General features: G+C 49.2%; 4 protein-coding genes across 4 annotated transcripts in view; 2 read left to right on the plus strand and 2 right to left on the minus strand.

Annotated features, from left to right (window-relative positions):
* Positions 1-98: 98 nt before the first annotated feature.
* Positions 99-24,967, minus strand: LOC135814038 (calponin homology domain-containing protein DDB_G0272472-like). Its single transcript, XM_065327087.1, has 9 exons — positions 23,632-24,967; positions 22,852-22,944; positions 8,059-8,481; positions 6,717-6,762; positions 6,272-6,485; positions 3,948-4,220; positions 3,276-3,416; positions 1,554-1,721; positions 99-924 (listed from the first exon to the last, which is right to left on the minus strand). The coding sequence occupies exons 1-9, from the start codon at positions 24,221-24,223 to the stop codon at positions 880-882; spliced, it is 1,995 nt and encodes a 664-aa protein (XP_065183159.1). The 5' UTR covers positions 24,224-24,967; the 3' UTR covers positions 99-879.
* On the plus strand, positions 13,875-18,427 carry LOC135814037 (uncharacterized). The gene is made up of 4 exons (XM_065327086.1): positions 13,875-14,204; positions 15,457-15,600; positions 15,814-17,453; positions 17,544-18,427. The coding sequence occupies exons 1-4, from the start codon at positions 14,083-14,085 to the stop codon at positions 18,224-18,226; spliced, it is 2,589 nt and encodes an 862-aa protein (XP_065183158.1). The 5' UTR covers positions 13,875-14,082; the 3' UTR covers positions 18,227-18,427.
* Positions 18,885-21,289, minus strand: LOC135814040 (uncharacterized). Its single transcript, XM_065327089.1, has 3 exons — positions 21,017-21,289; positions 20,723-20,889; positions 18,885-19,934 (listed from the first exon to the last, which is right to left on the minus strand). Exons 1-3 carry the CDS (start codon positions 21,194-21,196, stop codon positions 19,010-19,012), a joined length of 1,272 nt encoding a protein of 423 aa, XP_065183161.1. The 5' UTR covers positions 21,197-21,289; the 3' UTR covers positions 18,885-19,009.
* Positions 24,968-25,393: 426 nt separating the features above from the next.
* The window catches only part of LOC135814041 (tRNA selenocysteine 1-associated protein 1-like), a 21,326-nt gene continuing 21,270 nt past the window's right edge, over positions 25,394-25,449 (plus strand). Inside the window, exon 1 of the mRNA XM_065327090.1 lies at positions 25,394-25,449. This exon is cut by the window's right edge and continues 71 nt beyond it. The gene's annotated coding sequence lies outside the window, so the exon portion shown is untranslated.

Raw genomic sequence — 25,449 nt, forward strand, 5'->3', positions numbered from 1 at the left:
AAGCACGCGGTTGGAGCACGGCTTTCCGACAAACTCCTGAGCATCAACCCACCCGGAATCTGCTGGTGCTGATAGACCCTGCTTTAGTCAGAGCCATATGGCAGAAAATGTAGAATATATTGCTATAATATAGAATATTATGTATGATTATGATAAAATCTGCTGTGTGGCTTGAAGCTGAATTGAATAATCTGAGCAGTTAGTTACTAGTACATGGACATGATGATGTTCGTACTACGTAGCATCCAAACAGGTGCATTGAAGTAGTTGTAGGTAAGCCTTTGTTAGGACTGTGTGTTTGAGTCGGAAATAATTGGGAGGGCATTTTTGCCATTTTACCTATTCTATAATCGATCAAATCCATCTGTTGATATTTTTTTTTAAAGAACAATCACGTTCCCAAAATATTCATAAGGTTGAGGGAGTTCCCAAGTATGTAGGTTTGCAACGGACAACCAAAGCTATCATGCCACCGAAGCACTCGTGGCCAGCGCCTCGCAGGCAGCACGCAACGCCGGTTGTCATAGTCCCCAAATGGCGCCTCCTTGGGTCTCGCGGCCTTGCCGGCAAAGAACAACAGTGAGACCTTTCTATGCAAACAGATTTGTTTGAGCACCGTGGCTTGCAATACCAGCCTTCCAAACCCGAGAAGATGTCATAAAATTATAATGTTTCTACCATTGGGCGTATGTTGCTTGTTTCTGTTGTTTTTGTATACTCCGATATACTATGAGTAGTGATACATGTACTTCAATGTAGTATAGTGGAGCTACAGCACATTCATCCGGGATGGTGCCTTGTTCAGCACAAGGGCCCAGTCGCGGCGCTGCACAGTGCATGGCACACACTCAGCGGCTGAATGCCGGTTCAATGACCAGCTTAGCGCTTGAAATGGGTCTCGGCTTCCTCGACCATAGTTTCCACCTGGACATCATAGAAATAGCACAACCCGTACCGGTACAAGAGGGGAAGAATGAGAAGAAATCACTTTGCTTCAGACAGTACATGCGCTACTAGTATGCACTTCAAGTTGAGACACAGTAATACCTATTTGGTATTCTATCCTTACCAAGTACGCTGCCACATACCAAGACTACACTACAATTCAAGTCCAATTAATATTTGAACGTTCACTGCGTCGCACCTTGAATTAGGTTGCACCATTACAAAGCATGCACTATTAAACATTGGTTCTACCCTTCAGGGTATCAATGATTGCTTGTCATGCAGCGAATGCATCAGGGTTGGATTTTACTGGCTGGCTCAGTACCGTATTTTCTGGAGTATAGTGCGCACTTTAGATGTGCTATTTTAGGCCCTAAATCGCAGGTGCGCACTATGCTCCGAATATGAAATGCATGTACTTCAATGACACACACACACACACACACACACACACACACACACACACACACACACACACACACACACACACACACGTACACACACACACGTACTGATACACACACACGTACACACACGTACACACACACACCGTGACATACATGTGAATACTCTACCAGTCCCCTGGACCACTTCAATATGCGACTCACCCAGAATGCAAACGTGCCCGCGGTAGCACTAATATCACTAACACCGAGCACATCCAGTCCTTGTAGCTGGTGACGTACTCTCTGCACCGTATCCACGGTGATGAGGTGGGGCTCGCACTCGCTCACTCGCCTCTTCAGCGACTCCTTGCCCGTTTTACCCATCAGTGCCTTTAGTTGCCACATGAACAGCAAAACAAAACACACACGTGCATGCAGAGAAAGTATAGATGTGTGTACAGTAGCATTGGAATTGTAAGAATGTGTGCAAGATGAGCTTGTACTTGTAGCTTAGTATGTTCATCAATTTTGAAACTCCAGCCGAAATGCTTTTAGAAAGAATCAAATGCATGTGCTGGAAAGGCCTGTTTCAGTCTTTTCTCTGTTTTAACACGGAGTTAAGAATGGAAAGTTCGAGCTTGAAGGTCCTCTAATTAACTTTCTGGGGTCCTGGTACTACCATACAAGTGGAAGCAGTGAAGTGCCACTATGCTATATCAACCGCAGAGCTGAGCCCTAACTGTAGGTCATACGACATATACAGTGTGCTCACTGGTGTGTCACGGCACCGCCATAATTATGATGCAGTCAAACAGCACAAACAGCACAAACAGCACGAACTTCACCTCAGAGCTTGAGCAAGCACCGCACTGAAATAGCTGTCACGGGGAGGGGGATGGGGGGAGGGGGGGGGGGGCTGGTACATGGTGAGGAGCCAACACTCCATTGCACCTCACACGTTGCCCTTCACCCCGACAGGGCCAAGAACACGACGTGTTACCGCACCATGTAATCTCAGCGACACCTAGCCAAATTGTATAATATTATTATTATACCCCACAGCCACGGCTGTCAATCTACTTATAAGTGAGGCCATTTTCTCAGCAAAAGTACAGAGTATGCCGGTGTTCAGAATGCCGGGATTCACACAAGTACAGAGTATGCCGGTGTTCAGAATGCCGGGATTCACACAAGTACAGAGTACGCCGGTGTTCAGAATGCCGGGATTCACACAAGTACAGAGTATGCCGGTGTTCAGAATGCCGGGATTCACACAAGTACAGAGTATGCCGGTGTTCAGAATGCCGGGATTCACACAAGTACAGAGTATGCCGGTGTTCAGAATGCCGGGATTCACACAAGTACAGAGTATGCCGGTGTTCAGAATGCCGGGATTCACACAAGTACAGCGTATGCCGGTGTTCAGAATGCCGGGATTCACACAAGTACAGCGTATGCAGGTGTTCAGAATGCCGGGATTCACACAAGTACAGAGTATGCCGGTGTTCAGAATGCCGGGATTCACACAAGTACAGAGTATGCCGGTGTTCAGAATGCCGGGATTCACACAAGTACAGAGTATGCCGGTGTTCAGAATGCCGGGATTCACACAAGTACAGAGTATGCCGGTGTTCAGAATGCCGGGATTCACACAAGTACAGAGTATGCCGGTGTTCAGAATGCCGGGATTCACACAAGTACAGAGTATGCCGGTGTTCAGAATGGATTCACACAAGTACATGACATGTCCAGTCTCTGCAAGTCAGGACCGGTCAGGTAGTGCCGTTGTTATGGAGTTAACGGATTTGCTGTCAGAATGATAACTCAGACAGTCTGGAAAGGTATTGCAGTGTTCTTCACCAGAGGGTAGTAAAATTCTGGCATCTTACTACTCCATGCTCTTCGGACTTCACCATTACAATTGTAGGCTATGCTGGTCCTTACCTGAATACTGCTCCAGGTCTTGGTGTCCTTCTCCTTCACACCCAGTAGTAGGAAGGTAGCTATGAGCACCTTGTGAACTGCTACTGGCGGTTTGGAGTAGCTGCGAAGCTCCGAGATGACTCCAGCTTTCATGTCCATGATCTACATGTATGCCAGTGTCAGGAACAGAGCATATCCGAATGGGTAAGATGAAGCGACATACAATGAGTGACAGCCGTTATGGGTCGTAGCACTACCCTCATGTACTGTGTTTTCATACAAGGGTGCTATTCATAGAGTGGGTACATCGTACATGTATGCATGCGCCAAGTATGTGTGTGCATGCACACATACACACACACACACACACACACACACACACACACACACACACACACACACACACACACACACACACACACACACACACACACACACACACACCATTTGACCATTTGACGCCCATCGCCAGAGGCGATGATAGCGATGCTACAGCAGAAGCCATAGCAGCTTGTGCCGGGATTGCACCATTCAACAGCTTGCAAGGCTGAAGAATTGACTGCCATTATTCAGCCTGGTGTACACACACACACACACACACACACACACACACACACACACACACACACACACACACACACACACACACACGTTCACATCTCCAGGAGTGCTATAACTCTGCGAGTGGCTTACCTCTTTCTTCTGCCGTGCCAGTTTCTCGAGTTTAGAGATCAGTGCCTTAGCCTCCAACATCTCTTTGTGTAGTCCTTCCTCACAGCCGCTTTTGCGAACCTTTCCCACCGCAGCTTGCAACATCTCCAGCTTGCGTCCTGTGATGGCACCCTTGAGCTCGATGGCGGCTTTCAACTGCTGGAGGAGTTTCTGAGCTTCACTTAGTTCTGGCCAGTCTTCCTTCTCGGGCTTGATGGCTATAGCTTCATTCACAGCCGGCTCCAACTGCTCAATCTGAAACAAGGCAACAACAGGGAAAGGCTCAGAATCAATGTACATAATATTATTATGTCTTCAAACGTGTCACGATCAGTATCAATATCTTGTGGCAGTGGACCTAAAACACTCTTATTGCAACTAGGTTAGGGCTGGGAGACTGACTGATGCAGCACAGTCCCGGCAACTTTAAGTTAGTATCAGTGGCGTGTCCAGGATTTGGCTGGGGGGGGGGGGGGGATGGGGTGGGGGTAGATGACATCATGCTACTGTCCCAGGTCAGCCATTTTGAAAACCGATGTCAAGAAGCCGTAAATCTCACACACCACGAGCAGTATTTCTGTACACGCAGCAACAATTATGTACATTGTAAACTTTTGCCGTTATGTGAGCGAATCAACTGCAATTTATACGAGTCCAACAATTTCTCACCGCTCAAAGCATCCTTTACATAGGCAGCGGTACTTGTCACTGTGCGCTGTTCTTCATGTTCTGGCTGCTCGCTGACAACAGGTACTTCCACGTCTGGCGGAGTGTGACTGTCACGGTCCGCTCCGAAAGTTCAACTGGATTAACGTCAGCTTGCTCTTTTCTAATCATGGAGAGTTCACCTTGCATGTTGACGATTGCCGAGGAGATCGGCCTGAAAAAACTTCCTGAAGGGCGGCCAATTCGGCCTTGACTGCCCCAACTATTTCGGTCTTGATGCTTTCGATCAGGCCATTGACATCTAATATGGAGTCTTCGGCAGGTGAGATAACCTCCAACAGTCTAAGTCACTTACCGGCGACTTGCTGCCTGCATCTCGACCGCATTCCGTAGAGTGTGTGGTTCTGCCCGCAGAACACACGTTCGCCTCTCCAGTAGAGTCACCAGCAGACCGAGAGTCTGTGTCGTCCTCCTCAACGTAGAGATCAAAGCATGGCTTCCCGAAGGCCTGCTTTGGGGTTACCGATCCTTGCTTATAGCTATCGTTTGGATATGAATAGTCGATCAACGGCATGTTCACAACTCAAAAAATGCAACCGCACTCTACGGAACGCTCTACGGAACGGTTGACTCGAAGACTTTTCTCCTTGTCGTTGAAGACGCGTCGAGCGCGTCTATGCAGGGATCACACTGGTCTGTACAACAGTACAGTCAGTGTACACAGTCAGGTCACCGTGTTTCTGTATTTCTGTACTAGACTGTAGCCGTGCATGCTCACTGTACTCGTAGATCTCTACTCTGCTGCTGATCTGTAGACTGTCTTTGTGGTCCACTTTCACAACACACACAGAAGTCTCTGCTGTGAGCACGGTGGCTCGGCAAACTGCACCAACGAAAAGCCACTGCGAAGTGACCAGTGGTGACAGGATCTGAATGCGGTCCAGCACAACATTTTCGCTGAAGCAAAAAGTTGTGGGGAAATCCCAAAATCGGTGCGATTTTGCATGAGCCCAAATGTTCAAGTTACCCACAAAGACACAAGCTTTCCAACTCTCTTTGGCCGTTGGAAAGCGTACCGTACTGTACTAGTCTGTAGTGTGTACAATCAACACCAGCTCGAGCACCGTCCGTAGATCTACCGTGCAACCGCTTTTGGACGATCGTTTCAGGCCGCGCGCGCGCGCGCCTAGCCTAGCTAGCCCTGGCGCCCTGCCTCTTATTTTTCGAAACCTAGGTCGAAACTTTTGAGGGGGGGGGGGCGCCCCCCCTCCCCCCCCCCCCTAAACCCGCCACTGAAGTATGGGTGACGGAAATAAAAGTAATGATCAGCTCCAGCAGGGGTAAGTTGGTGATTGACAAACACAAAGATCAGGCCGGATGATGATGTGACATGCAACACAACTGCAGTATCAGTGTATCTTCACCCAAGGACATAGCCCGCATGAGACACAGGGGCACATCCACCTCCCCCTCCCCTTTAAAAATGTCGACCTACACGTAGGTTCAGCATGTACACAATGACCATGCATGACATGCACCAGCCATCCTACACATATGCAGCCATCCTACACATATGCAGCCATCCTACACATATGCGGCCGTGCACCCCTAAAAGGGGGACCAGCTACGCCTCTGTTCACCTTTCGACTCTTTGTGGCAACCTTGAGGTTTCCACGAACGCGCTTCTCTCGCTCGAGTCTAGCTTTCTTCTTGGCTTGTTTCTGGCGCTGCAATGCTTCCGCCTTGCTCTGCTCGTCCTTGGCGCCGGCAAGAGCAGCAGCTGCAGCCTTTGCTTCAGCAAGCGCTTCTGCTTCTCTCTGGGCTGCATTCTGAACTTCCTCGTCCACCTTTTGTCTAACAAAACATATAGATTATACGGGCAGGAAAAAAATAACTTTCACAATCCAGTGCTGGTCAGGAAAAAAAGCTGGTAATGTTAACCAAGATAGATAGAGACTCGGACATATGAAATGTAAACAATGCATACACGCTACAAGGGCACTGGGCCCGGCTCTGTCAACCAGTGCATGTGATCAACTCTGCGGAGGAGACGTTTACTAGCAGACAGCCGGCACCTACACGTACCTTGCCAGTTCGTCTTCTCTTGCCTGCTGCTCAGCAAGCTGCCTTTCTGTAATGATTTAGAAATGGTTCAAGACAAGCAAGCAGAATGTATAAACCAAATGCCCATGGATATGATGATTGGTGAGCACAAAGAAGGACAAGTAGCTCGTTAAAGGGGAAGTATACCCTAAAATCAAATTTTCACCAGTTGTAGTCTTCTGGGTGCTGAGTCGAATGGTCTTGGTCCGAGGAAGCTGCGACGCTCCCTTCCTACTTGAATCCCAATCGAACTCGCGCACTTCCACCGAAACTGGGTGACTGCGCCCTATTAGATGGGGATTTGTATGCAAAATGTCACTAAAAGCGCCATTTCGTTCTTATAAAAGCACGGATGACCGCGATTGGCCCATATGTTGTAGTCTTTTGGACGCTGAGTCGACTGGTTTTGGTCCGAAAAGGCTGCGATGCAGCGTTCCTCCTTTATTCCCAATCGAACATAGTTGAACAAGCGGTCACGTGCTCCTGCGTACACCAGTCAGCTGGTCACCGTGCCTGCAGGGTACAACTTACTAGCCTGTTTGACCTTTTTTGGGTGCAGTCCTGTCACTCGAGTTGAACTCGAGTTGAACCTTGGTGTGAAAGTTGTCGCCTGCTGGCGCGGTGACCAGGTGATTTGGGCACCCAGGAGCACGTGACCGCTTGTTCAACCATGTTCGATTGGGAATAAAGGAGGAACGCTGCATCGCAGCCTTTTCGGACCAAAACAAGTCGACTCAGCGTCCAAAAGACTACAACATATGGGCCAATCGCGGTCATCCGTGCTTTTATAAGAACGAAATGGCGCTTTTAGTGACATTTTGCATACAAATCCCCATCTAGTAGGGCGCAGTCACCCAGTTTCGGTGGAAGTGCGCGAGTTCGATTGGGATTCAAGTAGGAAGGGAGCATCGCAGCTTCCTCGGACCAAGACCATTCGACTCAGCACCCAGAAGACTACAACTGGTGAAAATTTGATTTTAGGGTATACTTCCCCTTTAAGAATTAAAGTATCGGGCAAGTTGCTATCAGCCTTGAACTCACACTGATGTGATTGTGATAATGAATTGTAATAATGAATTTTTGAAACTAATCCGGTCCTTTTTCATCCAGATCCCTCGCCATCCGAAAGAAAATCGTTGGATACCGATTTACAGCATATGTCATGCATACGTACAATATGTGTGTTCAATTACCCAGTTCCCTCGCCTATCCGGATATTTTTTGTGGAAGACAGATGTGTGCGGTTAAGTGAGGTCCGACTGTAATACTATGCAGACATGGACAACTTAAAAAGAAACCCAAAATCATGTTCCTTAGAGCCTACCTTCTTCCTGCTTCCTCTTCCTTTCTTCCTCCGCCCGTGCCTGTGCCTCCTTCTCAGCTTGTTGCTGTGCCTCTGCAAGACGACGCCGTTCCTCTTCCTCCTCCAATGCTTTCTTCGCCATACGCTGTTGCTCGGCCTCTTCCTTTGCTTTCTCCTCCGCCTGCAGTTTGGCAAGTTCCTTCTCCTCTTCTTCGCGCAGAGTCTGCGCCCGTATTTCAGACTGCAATTGAGAGCGCCTTTCCCTGGCCTGGGTGGCGGCTTGTCGCTGTTCCCGATGCAAATCGATCGTCATCTTTCGTTTTCGGAAACGTGACTTCAGCTCCTTTTCGCGAACCTCCTGTGTCACCCTGTCCTCCTCGTCCTTCTTTAGAGCCACCAGACGGGCCGTCTTCCTTGCTTCTTGATCACGCCGGTCATTCTCAACTGTAGCGACAAGGAGTAAATACGGTGGAACACACGAATAAGATAACATGGAATCTGGGTTAATATGTAAAGAGAAAAGGACCTACAAGTTACTACAGTGAAACCTGTCTACGGCGACCGCTCAAGGGACCTTACAAATATGGTCCCTGTGTACAGGTGGTCTCCTTATCCAGGGTCATTTGACTGGAAATCACATCCCGGTTGTAGTGGTCCTGTTGGACAGGGGTCGCCTTATCAGAGTGGTCGCCATGGCAGGTTTTACTGTAGTTATGACTAACAGTCCACCAAGGTGACGAGATAATATACAGTCAGATAGTGCGACAACAAGGCACAAAACCTGACAAGAGTACTGAGACATTCGACGACTTGACACCTACATTGTAGTTCCAACACATCTACGAACGGCGCAAACCAACAACTTTCCAACTTGGAAAGCTCAGGTGTGGAAAGTTCCAATGAGGGGAAGGGATGCGTCGCGGTAAGAGACCCAGCTCACTCGACAAATCAATCTCACTCATGTCCCTCAGTAACAAAGAATGTCAAACGTTACGGGATGATGATGACAAGACTGGTAGGACCATTGGACAAACTGGTCTAACTACAACTCAAAAACGCAAGTCACCAGACCACTTTTAAAACTTGGGAGGCTCAAAGGTATGTAAAAAATACAAGAATTCTGGTCAGTTTTGTGCCTTGTTGACACACCATCTGACTGTATATTATCTCGTTACCTTGGTTACCTTGGTTACCTTGGTTACCTTGGTGGACTGTTAGTAATAACTAGTAGGGTACCCTGTAAAAAGGCCCTAGGCCTGTGGGACTGCCCTATTCAAAATTTAATAATAATAATAATAATAATAATAATAATAGTAACTTATACATGCAGGTCCTTTTCTCTTTACATAGTACTGTTGGCTCAATGTCCGAGATTTAATTTGGGTTTAAAACATAAAAGAAAATTCAGATTGGACTACATGCAAGTCAAAGGTTGATCGGAGCAGCCATTCCCGAGTTTTAACAGCTTGAAGTTTACACTAAATTGGTGACATCATGATGACGTCATTAACTTGCCCAGAGGCCAGAGCCCCCAGACTAGGCCGGACGTATGACGTCAGAAAGATAGACTTTATTATTATTATTATTATTATTAAATTTTTGATAGGGCAATCCCCACAGGCCTAAGGCCTTTTGACAGGGTACCCTAAAAAATGAAGAACAGAATTACGGAAGGTATGCAAGGAAGAACTTGAGCGGACCTCCGCTGGGAGGGCATTCCAGCGGTCAGAGCCAAGGAAAGTGACAGAAAATAAACCATAGCGACGTTTGGCTGTCGGAAGAGCAAGGGAAGAGGACACTTGAGAGCGGGTGCGACTTTGTATGGGAGTAGATGGGAAATAACCAATTTCTTTGTTGCCGGTTTCTCTAACAAAACAAGCTTCCTACCAGAATTTTTTCTAGTCGGGATGCCCGACGTTGCATACCGAAATGTGAAAACATCCAACTCCTTTGGGGACAATGGAGAGCCAAAATACTGCTACACTATATACCGGCATCAGCGTACATGTCTAGTAAAACCTGTCAAGGCAGTGACCACTCGATAAGGCAACAACCTGTCCAAGAAGACCACTGAAACCAGGATCAGGGGATTCTGTTGCAGTTAGACTGGTGCAGCATGCTGGCTGTTAGAGTACAATCATTCATGCGTGATATGGATAGGCGGATGTGTTAGAGCTATGATCCATGTGTGCTTCTAATAAAGTTCTATTCATGCATTCCCATCAAGAAGGCCATGTGTCAGGTCTATTCAGTACTCTGGTGTCTAGACGTCTGCATTCTATTGTTGTATCACATTACATGGTCGAGTGTTGCCATAGGGTCTTTCTATACCATGTATGTGCGTGCACTGTTATTAGCTATTGCTATCTTTTGTTAGGCCAGAGTTGGTTTTAGCCTAGTTGTGGAGATGTTCAGGTTTGAGTTCTTGGAGAGTTGTGACTGTTTTCAGATCATGAGTCAGTGTAAACATTGTGTCCTGGAGATCTTTGTGTGTGGATAATCCCGGTTCCGGGGAGAAACGGAATATCTGGTCCTTCGAGCCGGATCTGGAAATAGTCATCATGGAAGGTGAAGATAGGAGTACGCGCAGAAGTGCGCGGTCAACGAGAGGTGTAGCACCTCCCCGTTTGGGTTTTGAAGAAGAGCGCTCGATGCGCAGTAGTAGGAGATCGGGAGGAGGACAGTCCCGATCTTCATACGAGACTCAGCGTCGAGTTCTGGAAGCAGAAAAGAGGCTCCTGGAGAAGGAGCTTGAGCTCGTGAGGTTAGCTCAAGACGAAGCGTCGTCAAGTGGCCAAGGGGCCAAAGGATCGTCCTCTCCCAAGATGGCCTCCGAAGTCTTCGCAGAGGAGCTCATAGAAGGCCATGAAGCTGATGCAGCCGTTGACGCTGGCCAAGGAGATGAGGCTAGTATGGGTGAAGTAGAAGTTGCGCACCTGCCAGAACATGCAGTGGCTGTTTCTCACGATCCAGAGCCGCACGCAGTGCCGAGTCCCAGTGTAGCCGGAACTGTCAGTGCCCACACAAGCAGGAGTTTGCCTGTGGCGGCGAGGACTGAGTCTGAGGTCGCACGTGCGTCGACGAATACGGAGCAGGCCAATCTGTCAGGGTTGCGAGTGCAACAAGAGTTTGTGCTGAAAGAGAAGCGCTATCAGCGGGAACTGAGCGAAGCTCAATCAATAGCGGACGCCGAGCAGCGACGTGTAGCGAAATTGAACAAGGATCTTGCGAGCGCTCGTGCAGACCTGTCATCGCTGCAGGCGGAAAATAGGCGAATCACGCAGGAAAAAGAGGTGTGCGAAGCTGAGCGGGATGTATCGGAAAGGGAACTGCGCGAGCTGCAGCCGCATCTCGAGCGCCTGGAAAGAGAACACCAGGAGGGGCGCATGTGTTTGGAAGATCTCCGCGATCAGAATGACCGCTTGCTGACGCGAGCCGAGCAGGTTTCAGCAGAGCAACACGCGCAGCGAGCTGAACTGCTCGACAAGCTCGAACGCCTTCGCGCGGAGAACGCCAGCCTGCAACAGCGGGCGGATCGAGGCGGAGGCCGAGGGTCGGATGAGCAGCGAACACAGCGAGCGGAGTTGCTAGTTCAGCTGGACCAGCTTCGCGGAGAAAATGATCGCCTGCGGAGGCGTGCGGACCACGACCAGTACACCGCACAGTGTTCTAGTGCGCAGCAACAGGAGCTACGCAGTCGGATTCAGAGCGATCAAGAGCCGGAGGAGATAGTGAAGACGCACCAAGCAGCTGGTTCCACGGTCAAAGGCCTTCAGCAGGATGGACGTGGGCAAGCAGATGAGGGTCTGCAAAGCCAGCTATCAAGGCTCACCGCGCGACAAGCCAAGATCAACACCGACTTGCCAGCGTTCTCGGGTGCAGCAGAAGAGTGGCCAGCATTCCACCACATGTTTCAGTCTACGACCAAGCGATGTGGCTTCACGGAGGCTGAAAACATTCAGAGATTGCGGGTCTGCCTAAAAGGTCCTGCAAAAGAGGCAGTAAGAATGCTCCTCATCGTGCCAGAGAACCTGCCGAAAGTTCTCTCAGCGCTGGAAAGGAGGTTCGGGCGGCCAGAACTAGTAGTCACGGAGCTCGTATCGAAGGCGAAATCAGCTAAGCCGGTACGCAGTGACGATGTAGAGACCTTGGTGTCGTACAGCACCTCGGTTAAGAATGTAGTGTTATGTATGAAGCTGCTTGGTAGCTGTGGACATATGTCCAACCCTACCCTCCGACAGGAGCTAGTGAATAAGCTGCCAGTTGCACTGAAGATGCAGTGGGGCGAATACTTGGCGGAGAAAAGGATCCAGATGGATTCCCTCGACCTGGAGGTCTTCGCAGACTGGCTAGAAAATCCAGCAGAGGCTGCGCTGAATGTGGCCGGGCCGTTTGCCAAAGCGGCCCCTCGAGCAAGTAATGCAACAGCTATGCACACCACAGGTGGTCCAGCCAGCACAACTAAGCCAGTGTTGCAGTGCGCCAAGTGTGGTAAAGCGCACTCCCTCACCAGTTGTGATGTCTTCCGCCAACTGTCAGTGAAGCAGCGGTGGGACTTCGTGCTTGGAACATCGCTATGTGTGTGCTGCTTCAAGACAGGCCACTGGAAGTCCGAATGCAGAGGCAGTGGTTGCAACAAGTGCCGAGGCAGACACCACCCTGACCTCCACCAAGAGCGCGCACCTCCGGCCAACCAAGGCTCAACGAGCAGGAGCACAAAGCCACGAGAGAATGTGGTTCCGCAACACAGCACGAATACGTCGGTGGCAACCACGCAGAAGACCGCTTTTATGGTAGTCCCTGTCGTGTTATGCCATCAGGACAAGACGGTGCGGGCCACAGCCATGATGGACAGCGGTTCTTCAACAACATACCTGAAAGACAGTGTGGCAAACGACCTCGGGCTGCAGGGAACACCAACGGCATTTACGGCGTCGGTTCTGGGGGGAAAGACAGTCTCAGGAAAGCACCGTCGCGTAAAAGTGACAATGGCGTCGGAAGACGGCTCATATGAAACCCAGCTGGAAGCATGGACGCAGCCAATAGTTACAGCACCGATGGAGATGATCGAGTGGAACTCGAGGAGACACATGCACAAGCACCTCCAAGAGGTTACCTTCCCGCAGGTGACTGGGGACCAAGTCGACCTGCTGATAGGACTCAACGTGCCAGAAGCGCACAGAGTACTGGAAGAGCTGGCAGGACAGCCGGGCGAGCCAGTTGCTCGAAAACTTCCCCTCGGATGGGTATGTTTCGGTCCCGTCAAGTCGCAAGCGGCAGAGTTCACAGAGACGTCCCTGCATGCGAATGTCAGCGACAGGAGCAACGCAGTTCTCGACGACCTCGTCGCAAAGTTCTGGGAGGTAGAGAGCGTTGGTTTGGTTCCTAAGGCTACGAAAACGGTCGCGGAGGAGGAAGCACAACGTATGGTTGAAGGAAGCATGAAATTGATGGATGGCAGAGTGTCGACGGCCATACCGTGGGTCAGCACCGATAAGAAGCCAGATCTCCCACCGAATCGTGAAATGGCTGAACAGCGACTGAGAAACCTGGAGAGGACTCTGAGGAAACGACCGGAAGTCTACCAGCAGTATTCCGACGTCATCAAGTCCCATATAGCCAAGGGCTACATCCATCCGTGCCAGGAGACACACCAACAGTGGTTGCTTCCTCATCTGGCGGTGGTACGAGCAGATAAAACTACGACGAAAGTACGAGTGGTATTCGATGCCGCTGCCCGATGCCAGGGCAAGTCACTCAACGACGAGATGCACTCTGGACCGAAGTTGCAGAGAGATCTGGTACACGTGCTGATGAAGTTTTGCCTAGAGCCTAAGGGCTTGAAAGTGATGACGTCAATCGTCGCTTGGCAACAAAACTGGATCCACTTCGCTTTTTGGATCCACTCGCGTCAAGCTGATTTGATGCTGTTTCCCATACTTTTCGAAGCAGAAAGAAGCGACATTTTGAGAAGAGGCCACTTGAAGAACTGTGGGAGCAATTTTCGATACCTAGTATACTCTTGACCCGGCAGGGCGGCTTCGTATGACCATGGTGCAGTGTTTTGCAGCAGAATGCAACCACAGGACAGAGGATCGCAAGTGCAGCTTCTTCCGATTCCCGGCGAGGGATCCAGAGCGCAGAGAGATATGGAGGAAGATGTGTCGGTAAGGATATGTAGGCAGCCTGTACAGTACCTGGATAGTTTTATCGTGATGTGCTATTCACGCTATGAGTAAATGCTTACCAAGTCTGCTAATGCGTTTTGCTTTGCTGGCGGATGGATGGCGTAACGCTTTTTCACAGTTTGTATTTTGTTCGATCGAGTGGAAGTAATTTTTTCAATTATTTTTTATTTTCCCATAGTTGCAGGGAAGCCTACATGTAGTTGGTCCCATAGGTCTTCAAACATTTGGTTGGTGACGGATGTGCGGAAATATCTACGGCGTGATAAATTCTTCCTCAGATTTTTCTCTTTCATATCCTGCAGGGCATGATTTACTCAAACCCAGAATCAGATGCATAGCAACTCACGTGTGTTACAGTGCATGGCATAAATGAAAGATCAGTGCAGTGTACAATGTAACCTCAAGAGTATATAACTCCCCAAGAGTGTGCAACTCCTGATACCCTTTCTATGGGGTACGTCGACGGCGAAAACTCACATCACGTGCAGTGTCGCAGTTGTACGTTTCCAGCCCGTTTTTAGCGAGCAGCGGAGTAATAAAAAAAAATCTCTGACAGAAACTCACTGCGGGTATGCAAATCCCCAGCCAAATCATGGCAGATATTCGGATTGCACGCACGCAATCCTTCGTTTGTACGTAGTACGAACGTATCAGAGACACGTGATATGAGTTTTCGCCGTCGGAGACTCCATGTGCAGAGTTGCACACTCTTGGGGGGTTATATACTCTTGGTAACATTTAGTCTGTGGACTCCACAATCTGCGCAGTCGACTACGTATTTGTGCTACTGTCAGAGTCAGTACCGTACCGAGTGCTCAGAACATGTGGGGTACAGGTACACACTTCACACGACCTTTCGACCGCAATGCATGGCATGCATCGCACATTTTCGTTACACAACCCTGACCTTGAGTCGCAAGTAGGCGCATCTGCGTCGCAAACTGCCATGCGAAGTAGGCGCATCTGCGTCGCAAACTGCCATGCGATATGGGATAAATCATGCCCTGCCGTGCTAACTTATATTTTTGGCAGAACGATTTTGTTTTTAATCAATGATAGCCGTCTAGGCTAAGCTAAACCAAATAAGTACATGAGCAAGACTGTGCAAATCCTTATACAATCATGTAGGTGGCTTTTTATGATGCAATCTATTGTGACTATTTACTATTGTTTCAAGTTATTGAGCAGCTAGCTAAACTCTCCTGGATATTGTTTGCTCTGTACTTTGCAGGCGACAAGACAAGGAGCCAGATGCCAGTTCTCGACTATGTAGCTGTCATTTCAAAGACGGAGATAAAAAGAAGGACCCCACTATATTTCCACGAAATAAGGATAAGGCGTTCGGTTTTCAGGACCCTGAACCAATGCATAGAAGGTATGTAGTCTAGGTCAATGTAAGAGATTTGTATATTGAACTTGATGTTCTCCTGAAGCGATTTCTAAATTTGTTTTGCCATCCCCCTAAATGAAGTGTGCTATGTGAATTCTAGTAGAGGACCAGATCAGTATTTCATAACACTGTGAACCATCGACGGGCAATCTTTCATTTTTGTTTTGTTTCTCACTGTCTCTCCATTATTTTGTGCAGGAAACGGACTGTAAAGGCATTAGCTGTTGATGATACGGACAAGGATGGTAGCGAACCAACTGAAGCTGACCCATTTGAAGCTGAACGTGAAGCTGCTGAACGCGAAGCTGCTGAACGTGAAGCTACTACTATGCAACGCCTGCTTGAACTTTTCCAACGCATCGACACGTCAATTCTCGAAGTGAAGTATGATAAGCTGAAGGCTGAAGTTAGTGCCTTAGAAAAGCGAAAAGCGAAGGTGGAAATCCAGTTCTGTTTCGAATTTATTTCCCGGAAAGCTGAACTTGTCCGGCACTACACCGGCCTGCCGTCTGCTGACGACTTTCGTATCCTGTTTCGTCTTTGCACGAGGTTCCCGATAGAGTATCACCAGGGCTGGCGAGTGGAGCTGGTACCAATGGAGGACCAGCTCCTCATCACCCTCATGAAGTTGCGGTGCAACTTCAGTCTGACTGACCTCGGCTTACGTTTCGGCACTTCGCACACCACTATATCTAATATCTTCCATACATGGCTTTCTGTCCTTCATACTGTACTCTATCAAGGCATGCTCCCGTCGCAACTTCCGTCCGTCACGAAAAACAAGACTTCTCTACCCGTCTGCTTCTCTACGTTCTCCAGTTGTCGTTTAATACTTGATTGTACTGAAGTCGAAATTGCAATTCCAAGCCGTATGGACACTCAGACGTGGACCTATTCCCACTACAAACATAAAAATACATTCAAAGGTCTTGTGGGTGTCGCACCGAACGGTGTTGTCAATTATGTCAGTCCTCTGTACCCAGGTTCAACCAGCGACAAAGAAGTCGTTCGCCACTGTGGAGTGCTGTCAAAGTTGACAGCCGGTGACATGGTACTCGCCGATAAAGGATTCCTGATCCATGACTTGATGCCGGCTGGTGTTTCTCTAAATCTTCCTCCTTTTCTCACTACTCCTCAGTTTACCGCTGCTCAAGCAAATGTAACTGCCCGCATCGCAAGAGCTCGGATCCATGTGGAGCGAGCCATACAACGCATAAAGATCTTCGCCATTCTCGACTACATACCCTACCAATACCGTTCTTTCTCCAGCGAAATCTTCCAAGTCTGTGCAATGCTAACTAATCTTTGTAATCCTCTCCTGAAGGAGATTGAAGCTGGTGACCTCAGCGCTGATCCTGCATCAGAAACTTCTGAGCACACCGACATCTCTACTCTCACACCACTGCAAACCCCTGCTGCTACGCCATCACAGAAACTGCCCATCACACCCGACATGGTGAATCAGTTATTCGCAGTCCTGTCAGCTGCAGACCCGTTAGCCAAAGCACCAGCACCGTCAGCATCAGCCGCAGCACCGTCAGCCAAAGTACAGTCAGCATCAGCCGCAGCACCGTCAGCATCTGCCGCAGCAGCAGTACCGTCAGCATCTGCCGCAGCAGCAGCACCGTCAGCATCAGCCATCACACCCGACATGGTGAATCAGTTATTCGCAGTCCTGTCAGCTGCAGACCCGTTAGCCACAGCAGCAGCACCGTCAGCATCTGCCGCAGCAGCAGTACCGTCAGCATCAGGCGCAACAGCAGCACCGTCAGCCGCAGCAGCAGCACGGTCAGCATCTGCTGCAGCACCGTCAGCCGCAGCAGCAGCACCCGCAGCATCTGCTGCAGCACCGTCAGCCGCAGCAGCAGCACCCGCAGCATCTGCCGCAGCACCGTCAGCCGCAGCAGCAGCAGCATCTGCCGCAGCACCGTCAGCCGCAGCAGCAGCACCCTCAGCATCTGCCGCAGCACCGTCAGCCGCAGCAGCAGCACCCTCAGCATCTGCTGCAGCCGCAGTTTCACGGGTCTCCCTGGATACATTGCATTATTTGCCACATGACATGTGCCAGTCTCGAATGGATGGGCGGCAATGGAGCAATGCCTGCACCATCATTGCATGTCTACAGGCCTGGAAGTACCTGACTGTGCCCTACCCCATACAGCCATTGTCATCTGCCGAAGTCACGAAGAGATTTGTAAACAGCATGAGAGAGGGCAATCGACTGTATGATGATGCCAAGTTGGGGAACAATCTCCTTGCCATTTATGATGCGCTTGATGTCATACCAGGCAAGCCACTTCGGGTGGCACCTCGTTCCGATTTTGGTGCACGAAATGAGGAAGGTTTATCAAAGTTGTTAAAGAAGTGTAAGGATCAGGCTATTCTTTCCCAATCTGTTCTTCCTGCCTCTTTAATTCAAAATCCCTACACCATTCTTCTGGTATTTTTCCCATCTGGTTATGCTCAAGTCTTCGACAGCCATGCCCATGGCGAGCGTGGTGCCCTAATCGCTATTCTCCCAGCTGACATGAAAGTTGCAGCGAATTTTCTTTCCACGCTTGTTGGGCACATAAAAGATAGCCATCTCTGTATATTGGCACGAAAACAGTAGTTTATCCTTTTGGTGCGTTTTGCCAAAATTATCTTGACCCACTGATTGTGACGAGAAATGTAGTTCTGGAAACTATAAACATTTCAGCCATGTGTTATGGCGATCGCATGCATTCCCCCGATACACATCGCATACATACTCATTCTTCCAAGTTGCTTCACGTTATGATCTTGCATTTGAAAGCCCTATTTGAATATTGTGGCCAGCTGTCTTTGATGGTACGGTACGGCACAGGTACGAGCTGTCTTTGATGGTACGGTACGGCACAGGTACGGGATAGCGCAAGGCATGCCGATGGCACAAACAAACAAACACAAAGTTAAAGCTGTGATGACCTTGGCTAGCGTCAGAGGTTACTGAAGTAACGTCTTTTGCATAGCTACGGTAATAATATAATTGTCAGCTCGTAGGTGCAATTGTGTGGAATGTTCAGGTGGTGTTGAAGGAAGAGGAAGGTGTAGAGTTATGATTGCAGCCATGGCACAGGTGACTAAAGCAAGAGGGGTGCTGTTTATCATGCACCTACAATATTCATGCATAAACGAACACGCACATGCACCCACACATACAGAATTATACACCCATACACAACGCATCACACACAAACACACACACACACACATGCACCCAGCCACACCTACACACACAGTGGCAGAACTTCAATTTAGAACAAACATACAGATGTTCTCACTGTACTCTACTGTACGCTGTTTTGGTGGAAAGAAAGACATGGCTGGATATAGAAGGGAAGAGTTACACAGGCCATTGCAATCCTAGGATTGACTACACACCACCATCCAGAAAGACAGGCAAGAAAAAGGTTTTGTAGAATTCCTCGATCCGAGCCAAATTTCCTGACCAGGTCGGGTCAGCCCGAATTGGGATGATCACCGTCTCCAACGGAGTCCACACGACAAGGTCGCATACTTCACGACCTGTCAGACATAAGTTACCTTGGATTTGATGGAAATAATTCCATCCAGATTCAGTTGACAAATCAAGGGAAAAGTTAGCAGGAGAGGAAGAAGACACTGACAAGAAGAAGGTCTTTTCCTTCGCCATAGCTGCAAGAGATGTCGATCTTGCCGAGTACGGACACTTGACCTCGATGAGCTTTGTTTCGCTAACTACGCCATCTGGGGAACCACCAATGAGGCCACATGGTGCAAGCCATAAGCCGCTGGATCTCACAGACACATATTCACACTCCTCATAGCATGCAACAGCCGTACTTTCGTGCATGAGACCCCACTGGATGGCCTTTTGCCCAGACAAATCATACTGACCAAGAAGGCGAGTAAATAAAGATTTAGATGGCTGGCGGCCAGATGAGATAGTCTTCAGCACAGGACCGAAGTTGGATGCCGTTATTCTGCCCTTGCGTAGAAGCGACCAAGTAGCATTCGAGTTTTGGCCACGTGTTGCTTTTTCCACGGCTACAATTTGGGCAGCAGATACGGATAGCCTGGTACACACATAGGTGACTTTGTGTTCTGCTTCCAGGAATCCTTGACTCAGGGTAATACCTTCAACCGTCTCCGTCGGCAAATTGTCCGCTTCTTTCACCTCGGGATCTAGCAGCCAACGAAAACCCTTCCACCTGTCAAGTGTCCCAAGCTGATGGTGAAACCATGCCCTGTCCTCATTATCCACAGGGCGTGAAATGGCACAAAACGGCTTCGACTTCGGGAAAATGTCATCCACAGTCCTACAAAGCAGATAAAATGCGTGCACACACACACACACACAGAGTGCTTTTTATTACTCCGTTGCTCGCTAAAAACGGGCTGGAAACATACAACTGCGACACTGCATCACGTGACGTGAGTTTTCGCCGTCGGCGTACCCCATAGAAAGGGTATCATGAGTTGCACGCTCTTGGGGGTTATATACTCTTGCTAATATCAAGAGTCTGCCTGTCTTCTGGCATATGCGAATACGTGGACTTACTGTTGACGTAAACGCGGACGTGCATATACTAATATCAATAAGTATATAAACAAGAGTGTGCAACTCGAGGATGGGTTGGCCCACGACGCAATTTTTTGTTGACGTAATATTTTCTATGACGGACACGCTGCGAGCCTTTTGGGAAGTTTTGCCTCGTGCACTTGGCCAGGCTTTACATTACAAGGTCGGTGCCCAGCACCTGCTCTTACACTGCCCTGCGGCAAAATCCGCATGCTCTGTAAAAAAAGGTGACGTCAACAAAAAATTCTGCCCGCGGGCCGCGGTATCTGCAGATTGTGCAGGAGAGATCCGGAGTTGCACACTCTTGTTTATCTACTCTTGCTAATATTGATAAGCATCCTCCACATCAGTAACAGTAACACCTGCCAACTGGTTGTCGCACATGCTGGATTGCCAGTAAGCTAAACATCGAGGCAAAGAATTTCATGAAACCAATACATGTACGTGTTGCAGTCACATCGGAGGCACCAGTTTTCTACTTTCACAAAACTAATAATCAACAATAATTTGCTTAAAAATCCTTACTTTGTTTCACTAGTTCCCTTCCGTACAGTCCAAGAACACTCCCTGTCCGTGCTGCTCACATTCTTGTTCGCGTAGACAAGGGCTGCAGCCATGTGGTGGCACCGTCCTTGGCCTTTGGGACAAGTGCACGAAGCGCGTACAACGCCACCTTCAGAACCAAGTTCGATCTACACAAAAATTTGAATATAAAAATAGTAGAAATATTCAAAGACGATGTGAGGGTGTCCAGGTCGATAGAAGAGACTGTAAGCAGCTAGGAACGGCACAACAGTTGCTTAGTGCTAGGTTGCTCACCTCCACATCATATCTCTTGTCCTTCATGCTTGCGTGGATCTTGGCAGTAATGTGCCCAAGCTCATGGTGAAACAGAAATGATTCCACGCGGTTCGAAGAGTGTGCATTTTCTCCACGCTGGATCAGCCTTGGTTCTCCACTGAAAAAAGTGGCGATGCTAGATAACGGTACTAAAGACATTCTAAAACAAACAAAACGCAGAACTGGGGGCCAGGGGGAAGACAGCAGCCTAGGCTTCTGGTCGAAATCGAAAGAAATATATGTCTCCTCCACTATTTTCAAAGCTGGTCGCAAGAGCTCGAGTGGGTAGTGGATCCAGTTCATGTTGCACGTGATCCCGTGACGTAGGACTTTCAAGCCCTATAGCGCTAGTCGGCGATATTGCAGAGATGTTTCTGCAGGTGGAAATCGCTCCAGAAGATCCCAAGTATTTGCGCTTCCTGTGGCGCGACACACCGGATGAGCCAGCCGCCATGTATGAGTTCTCTCGGTTGGTATTTGGGCTGAAGGCATCGCCATACCTGGCATGTCGGGCTCTGAAGGCAACGTCAGCAGAGCACGGCGCATCCTTCAGCAAGTTGGCTCGGGAAGCAGTTGATGAAGCGTTTTACGTTGATGACCTGCTCGACTCACTACCGACTGTGGAGTCCGCCATCAACACTCGACAGGAAGTCCAGAGTCTGCTCGGAAAGGCGTCTTTCCACGTCCGCAAATGGAGGAGGCCGCCTGCCGAGAGAAGAATGTTCACCCTCGTAGACGCTGGATGGCTCTTCAATTGCAAGTGGACCATGTGTGGAGGCGTTGGCAGAAAGAGCTTGTCGTGACCTACAACATGCGGAAGAAGTGGCTCCAACAGAAGCCGAATCTGAAGGCAGACGATCTGGTGCTGGTTATGGAAGATGGCATATCTCGTGGTCATTGGCCGCTTGGAAGAGTGGTGGGAGTACATCCGGGTCAGGATGGCCTGGTGAGAGTTGTGGACGTACGGCTGAGCAACAAGAAGGTGAAGCGACGTGCCATTCAGCGATTAGTGCCATTGACTGCAGACGGCGAATGAGAAAGAGACATATTCATTATTGACTCGGTCGGAATACTCTAGTACTGTGGTGTGATTGGTCACTTTCATATGTTTAGTCTTTGCATATTTAGCTACACGTATGTTTGTAGAGCCCATCGTTCATCTTTTGTTCTTTTAGGCTCTGAGGGGGTTGCCTTTTTGGTTTCTTGTTTTGTTTCACCCTCGGAACTCCTCGTGTGAGAGGGGGAGGATGTTGCAGTTAGACTGGTGCAGCATGCTGGCTGTTAGAGTACAATCATTCATGCGTGATATGGATAGGCGGATGTGTTAGAGCTATGATCCATGTGTGCTTCTATTCATGCATTCCCATCAAGAAGGCCATGTGTCAGGTCTATTCAGTACTCTGGTGTCTAGACGTCTGCATTCTATTGTTGTATCACATTACATGGTCGAGTGTTGCCATAGGGTCTTTCTATACCATGTATGTGCGTGCACTGTTATTAGCTATTGCTATCTTTTGTTAGGCCAGAGTTGGTTTTAGCCTAGTTGTGGAGATGTTCAGGTTTGAGTTCTTGGAGAGTTGTGACTGTTTTCAGATCATGAGTCAGTGTAAACATTGTGTCCTGGAGATCTTTGTGTGGCGATAATCCCGGTTCCGGGGAGAAACGGAATAGATTCTATTTCCAATCTAATGACCCTGGATAAGGAGACCACCTGGTAACAAAGACCACATTTTGAAGGTCCCTTGAGCGGTCATCTTAGACAGGTTTTACTGTACATGGGCTCTGCTAAGACCTGTTTGAGGCCAAACACTTACGTCGAGCCAGGGCTGCAATCCTCAAGGACATCTGCCTCCGCTCCTCTTCCGCTTGGCGGTGGGTAGCTTGCAGCTTGGCCTTCTCCACGCGAGCTAGACCAAACAATAATCATGCATACACGTTCAATAGGCCCACATTCAGAGAGTCAAGAAAGCAATGATGCTGAATAGGGACAGGAAGCCAATCTGAAGCAGATTGGGGGGGGGGGGGGGGGGAGCCCAACATAATCATTTTTTTAAAATTTAAAATATTCAGCATCCATCATCACTACAATGTTGAGTGACATTTGCCGCGGATACATAAATGTGTACAGGTCGAGTCCGGATAATGCATGAATGGTCTGAACTCCTCTTCTTGATTCCTAACAAGGTCTAAACTGCTGCGAGTACAGTGTAGCTGCCCGGACATCGATTAGTATATGCATATACAGGCCCGCCGGAACCGGTTCGCTTGGTCAGGTTAGTACCGGACCAACTGTTCAGCCACCAACACATGTTTCCTACTATGGAAGGGGGGGGGGCGTACCCGCCATACCATACACAAAAGTATGAACGGCCGCGATACTACCGGACCAATCAAAAACTGCTTCCGGCAGTCCTGATATACATGCAAACCAAGCCATACAATTCATAGCATTCATTTTCCTTCCCTCTCTTCCTCATCTTTCCTTCCACAGGGAAGCCCCTTGATAGGCTCCCGCAGCCTTTGGTCAATCCGTCAACTACACACAGGCTATTAATTTTCAACCGCATGCATTAACATGCGCCTGCCTCACTGACCTGCTTCTTTCCTCTTTGCCTCGGCGGCCTCAAACAGAACCTGCTGTATAGTTGGTATCTTGCAAATCTCCAGCTCAATCTCCTCAAAGCTAATCGCCGAGTTGAGCCGCGGTCGACTATGGATGAAGTTAGTGAATTGCTGCTCCGAGAACCGCTCGTTGTGTGTGGCTTGAAACAGAAAGTGTGTCTGCTCCACGGTCAGAAGTCCTCGCCGTTCCAGGTCCAGCATGTCGAACTCCCAGCGGACATTGCGCAGGATGTCCAGCCGGCGGTCCAGCTCGCGTAGGCAGGCGATCATCTCGCGAAACTCGCAGGTATCCGCGGCGCAGCATACGTCTATAGTTGCCTTGGCCTGCTCCACGCTCAGGGCTGTGCCCGTGATGTCATCCAGATCACGCAGCGTGTTGAACAACTCCTGCAGTTGACTGGCAGTCAAGTAGCCCTCCAGCTGTTCATCGTACTGGTTGAACAACGACTTCAGCGCAGCATGATTCGGCTTACGTGCTTCACGCGATGAAGACGCCGATGGGGGTGGCAAGTCTGGACAGACCAGGCCGGCTGACTCCCAGTCATGCTGGCTCACCGTTGCCATAGCTTCAGCCAACGTTAGTGCAATTACCTGAGCACGACCACTGTTCAGTCAGGCGGCTTTCGTGGATGTTCCGTTCACTCGATCCGGTGCAGCAATGGTGCAGCAGCGCCCAACTCAGAATGTCTCCATACCTGAGATGCCCACCGCTGTTGCTGTGTTCAGTGGCACATGTGCTACTGTTCCAATGGGAAGTGACCTGCTTGTACTTCTTATCTACTGACTAGACTGTGACTGGGTGATCACACAGTACAAAGCCGGTGCAACGACTGGATCATACCATAGAACGCCGGGAGGCAGTGGCTGTGTGTAGATGGGCTTCCGTCACCACGTCCGCACGCTATCCTCTGACTCAACTACTGACTATCTGTAGCGATGCTGTCCCGGGCAATGCGCCGGCTGGCCAGGATAGCCGCCGCTGGAGGCGCTGTTGAAGTGCCAACGAAAGCCCTGCACCGGCCTCCAGTCCGGCATTCAACGCACACACAAGGAGGCCACGACTCCACGAGGCTCGATTAGCATCACATGTGCTCCGAAGACTGACAGTCTGTTCGTGCCAGGATTTTAACTCAACCACTAGCTAGCTAGCTGTTGCACATGCTGGGCGTAATTTCTGGTTTTACCGAGTCTAGTCCTGCCCACACACAGTCTTGGAGCACTGCTTGTCGCTGCGGCCGGCACCCGTCTTACCTGCACTGTCCGTGCAGTTCGCTGACGTTCTGGAATGAAGGCTTGCCATTAAGTTGCCAATGATATTGTTTGAGTCCTCAGCTCAAGCTCTTCCTTTGATTGCTGATTTCTCACCCCGGCACAACCCGCGACAGCTTTTTTGTTTGTTTGTGGATCCAGCGTTCAGAGAAATCTGTCATGTTGCGCTAGTTACCATGGTTACCGCTGCTCCGGCGATAGGCTGATAGCTAGCTGATACTACTGCAGCTACTGACTGTGCGAGTACCTAGTAGTACGAGTCTCGTACACAGACTAGACTTTTTTATGTAGTCCGGCACACAGTGTGCGCCACGCGATGATGATTAGCATTGATTACGCTTGATCATGACGTAATCGTTCGTTGAAAATATTATGGATGTTTTTTTGCAAAAATCATTTCTGTGATACTGTACTCTCTGTTCAAACTTTACATTCATGAACAAGACAGTGCAGTAGTTGAAGAAATTACTTTAGCTCCTTGGAATTCAGTCGTTCTTTGACCTCTTGAGATTAAGGTAATA

This window comes from Sycon ciliatum, chromosome 4 (genome assembly GCF_964019385.1).
Source record: "Sycon ciliatum chromosome 4, ocSycCili1.1, whole genome shotgun sequence".
Lineage (NCBI taxonomy): Eukaryota > Metazoa > Porifera > Calcarea > Leucosolenida > Sycettidae > Sycon > Sycon ciliatum.

Bases quoted from the DNA above. Each gene is read 5' to 3' on its own strand.
- LOC135814037 (XM_065327086.1), top strand. From the start codon at position 14,083: ATGACCATGGTGCAGTGTTTTGCAGCAGAATGCAACCACAGGACAGAG. The intron at 15,601-15,813 runs GTATGTAGTCTA...TATTTTGTGCAG, and splicing joins CCTGAACCAATGCATAGAAG to GAAACGGACTGTAAAGGCAT. The intron at 17,454-17,543 runs CTGCTGCAGCAC...CTGCCGCAGCAC, and splicing joins AGCAGCAGCACCCGCAGCAT to CGTCAGCCGCAGCAGCAGCA.
- LOC135814040 (XM_065327089.1), bottom strand. From the start codon at position 21,196: ATGTCTTTAGTACCGTTATCTAGCATCGCCACTTTTTTCAGTGGAGAA. The intron at 20,890-21,016 runs GTGAGCAACCTA...ATTTTTGTGTAG, and splicing joins ACAAGAGATATGATGTGGAG to ATCGAACTTGGTTCTGAAGG. The intron at 19,935-20,722 runs GTAAGGATTTTT...TCTGCTTTGTAG, and splicing joins AAGGGAACTAGTGAAACAAA to GACTGTGGATGACATTTTCC.
- LOC135814038 (XM_065327087.1), bottom strand. From the start codon at position 24,223: ATGGCAACGGTGAGCCAGCATGACTGGGAGTCAGCCGGCCTGGTCTGT. The intron at 4,221-6,271 runs GTGAACAGAGGC...GCCTTGTTTCAG, and splicing joins TTGCCACAAAGAGTCGAAAG to ATTGAGCAGTTGGAGCCGGC. The intron at 3,417-3,947 runs GTAAGCCACTCG...GCATACATGTAG, and splicing joins TGGCACGGCAGAAGAAAGAG to ATCATGGACATGAAAGCTGG.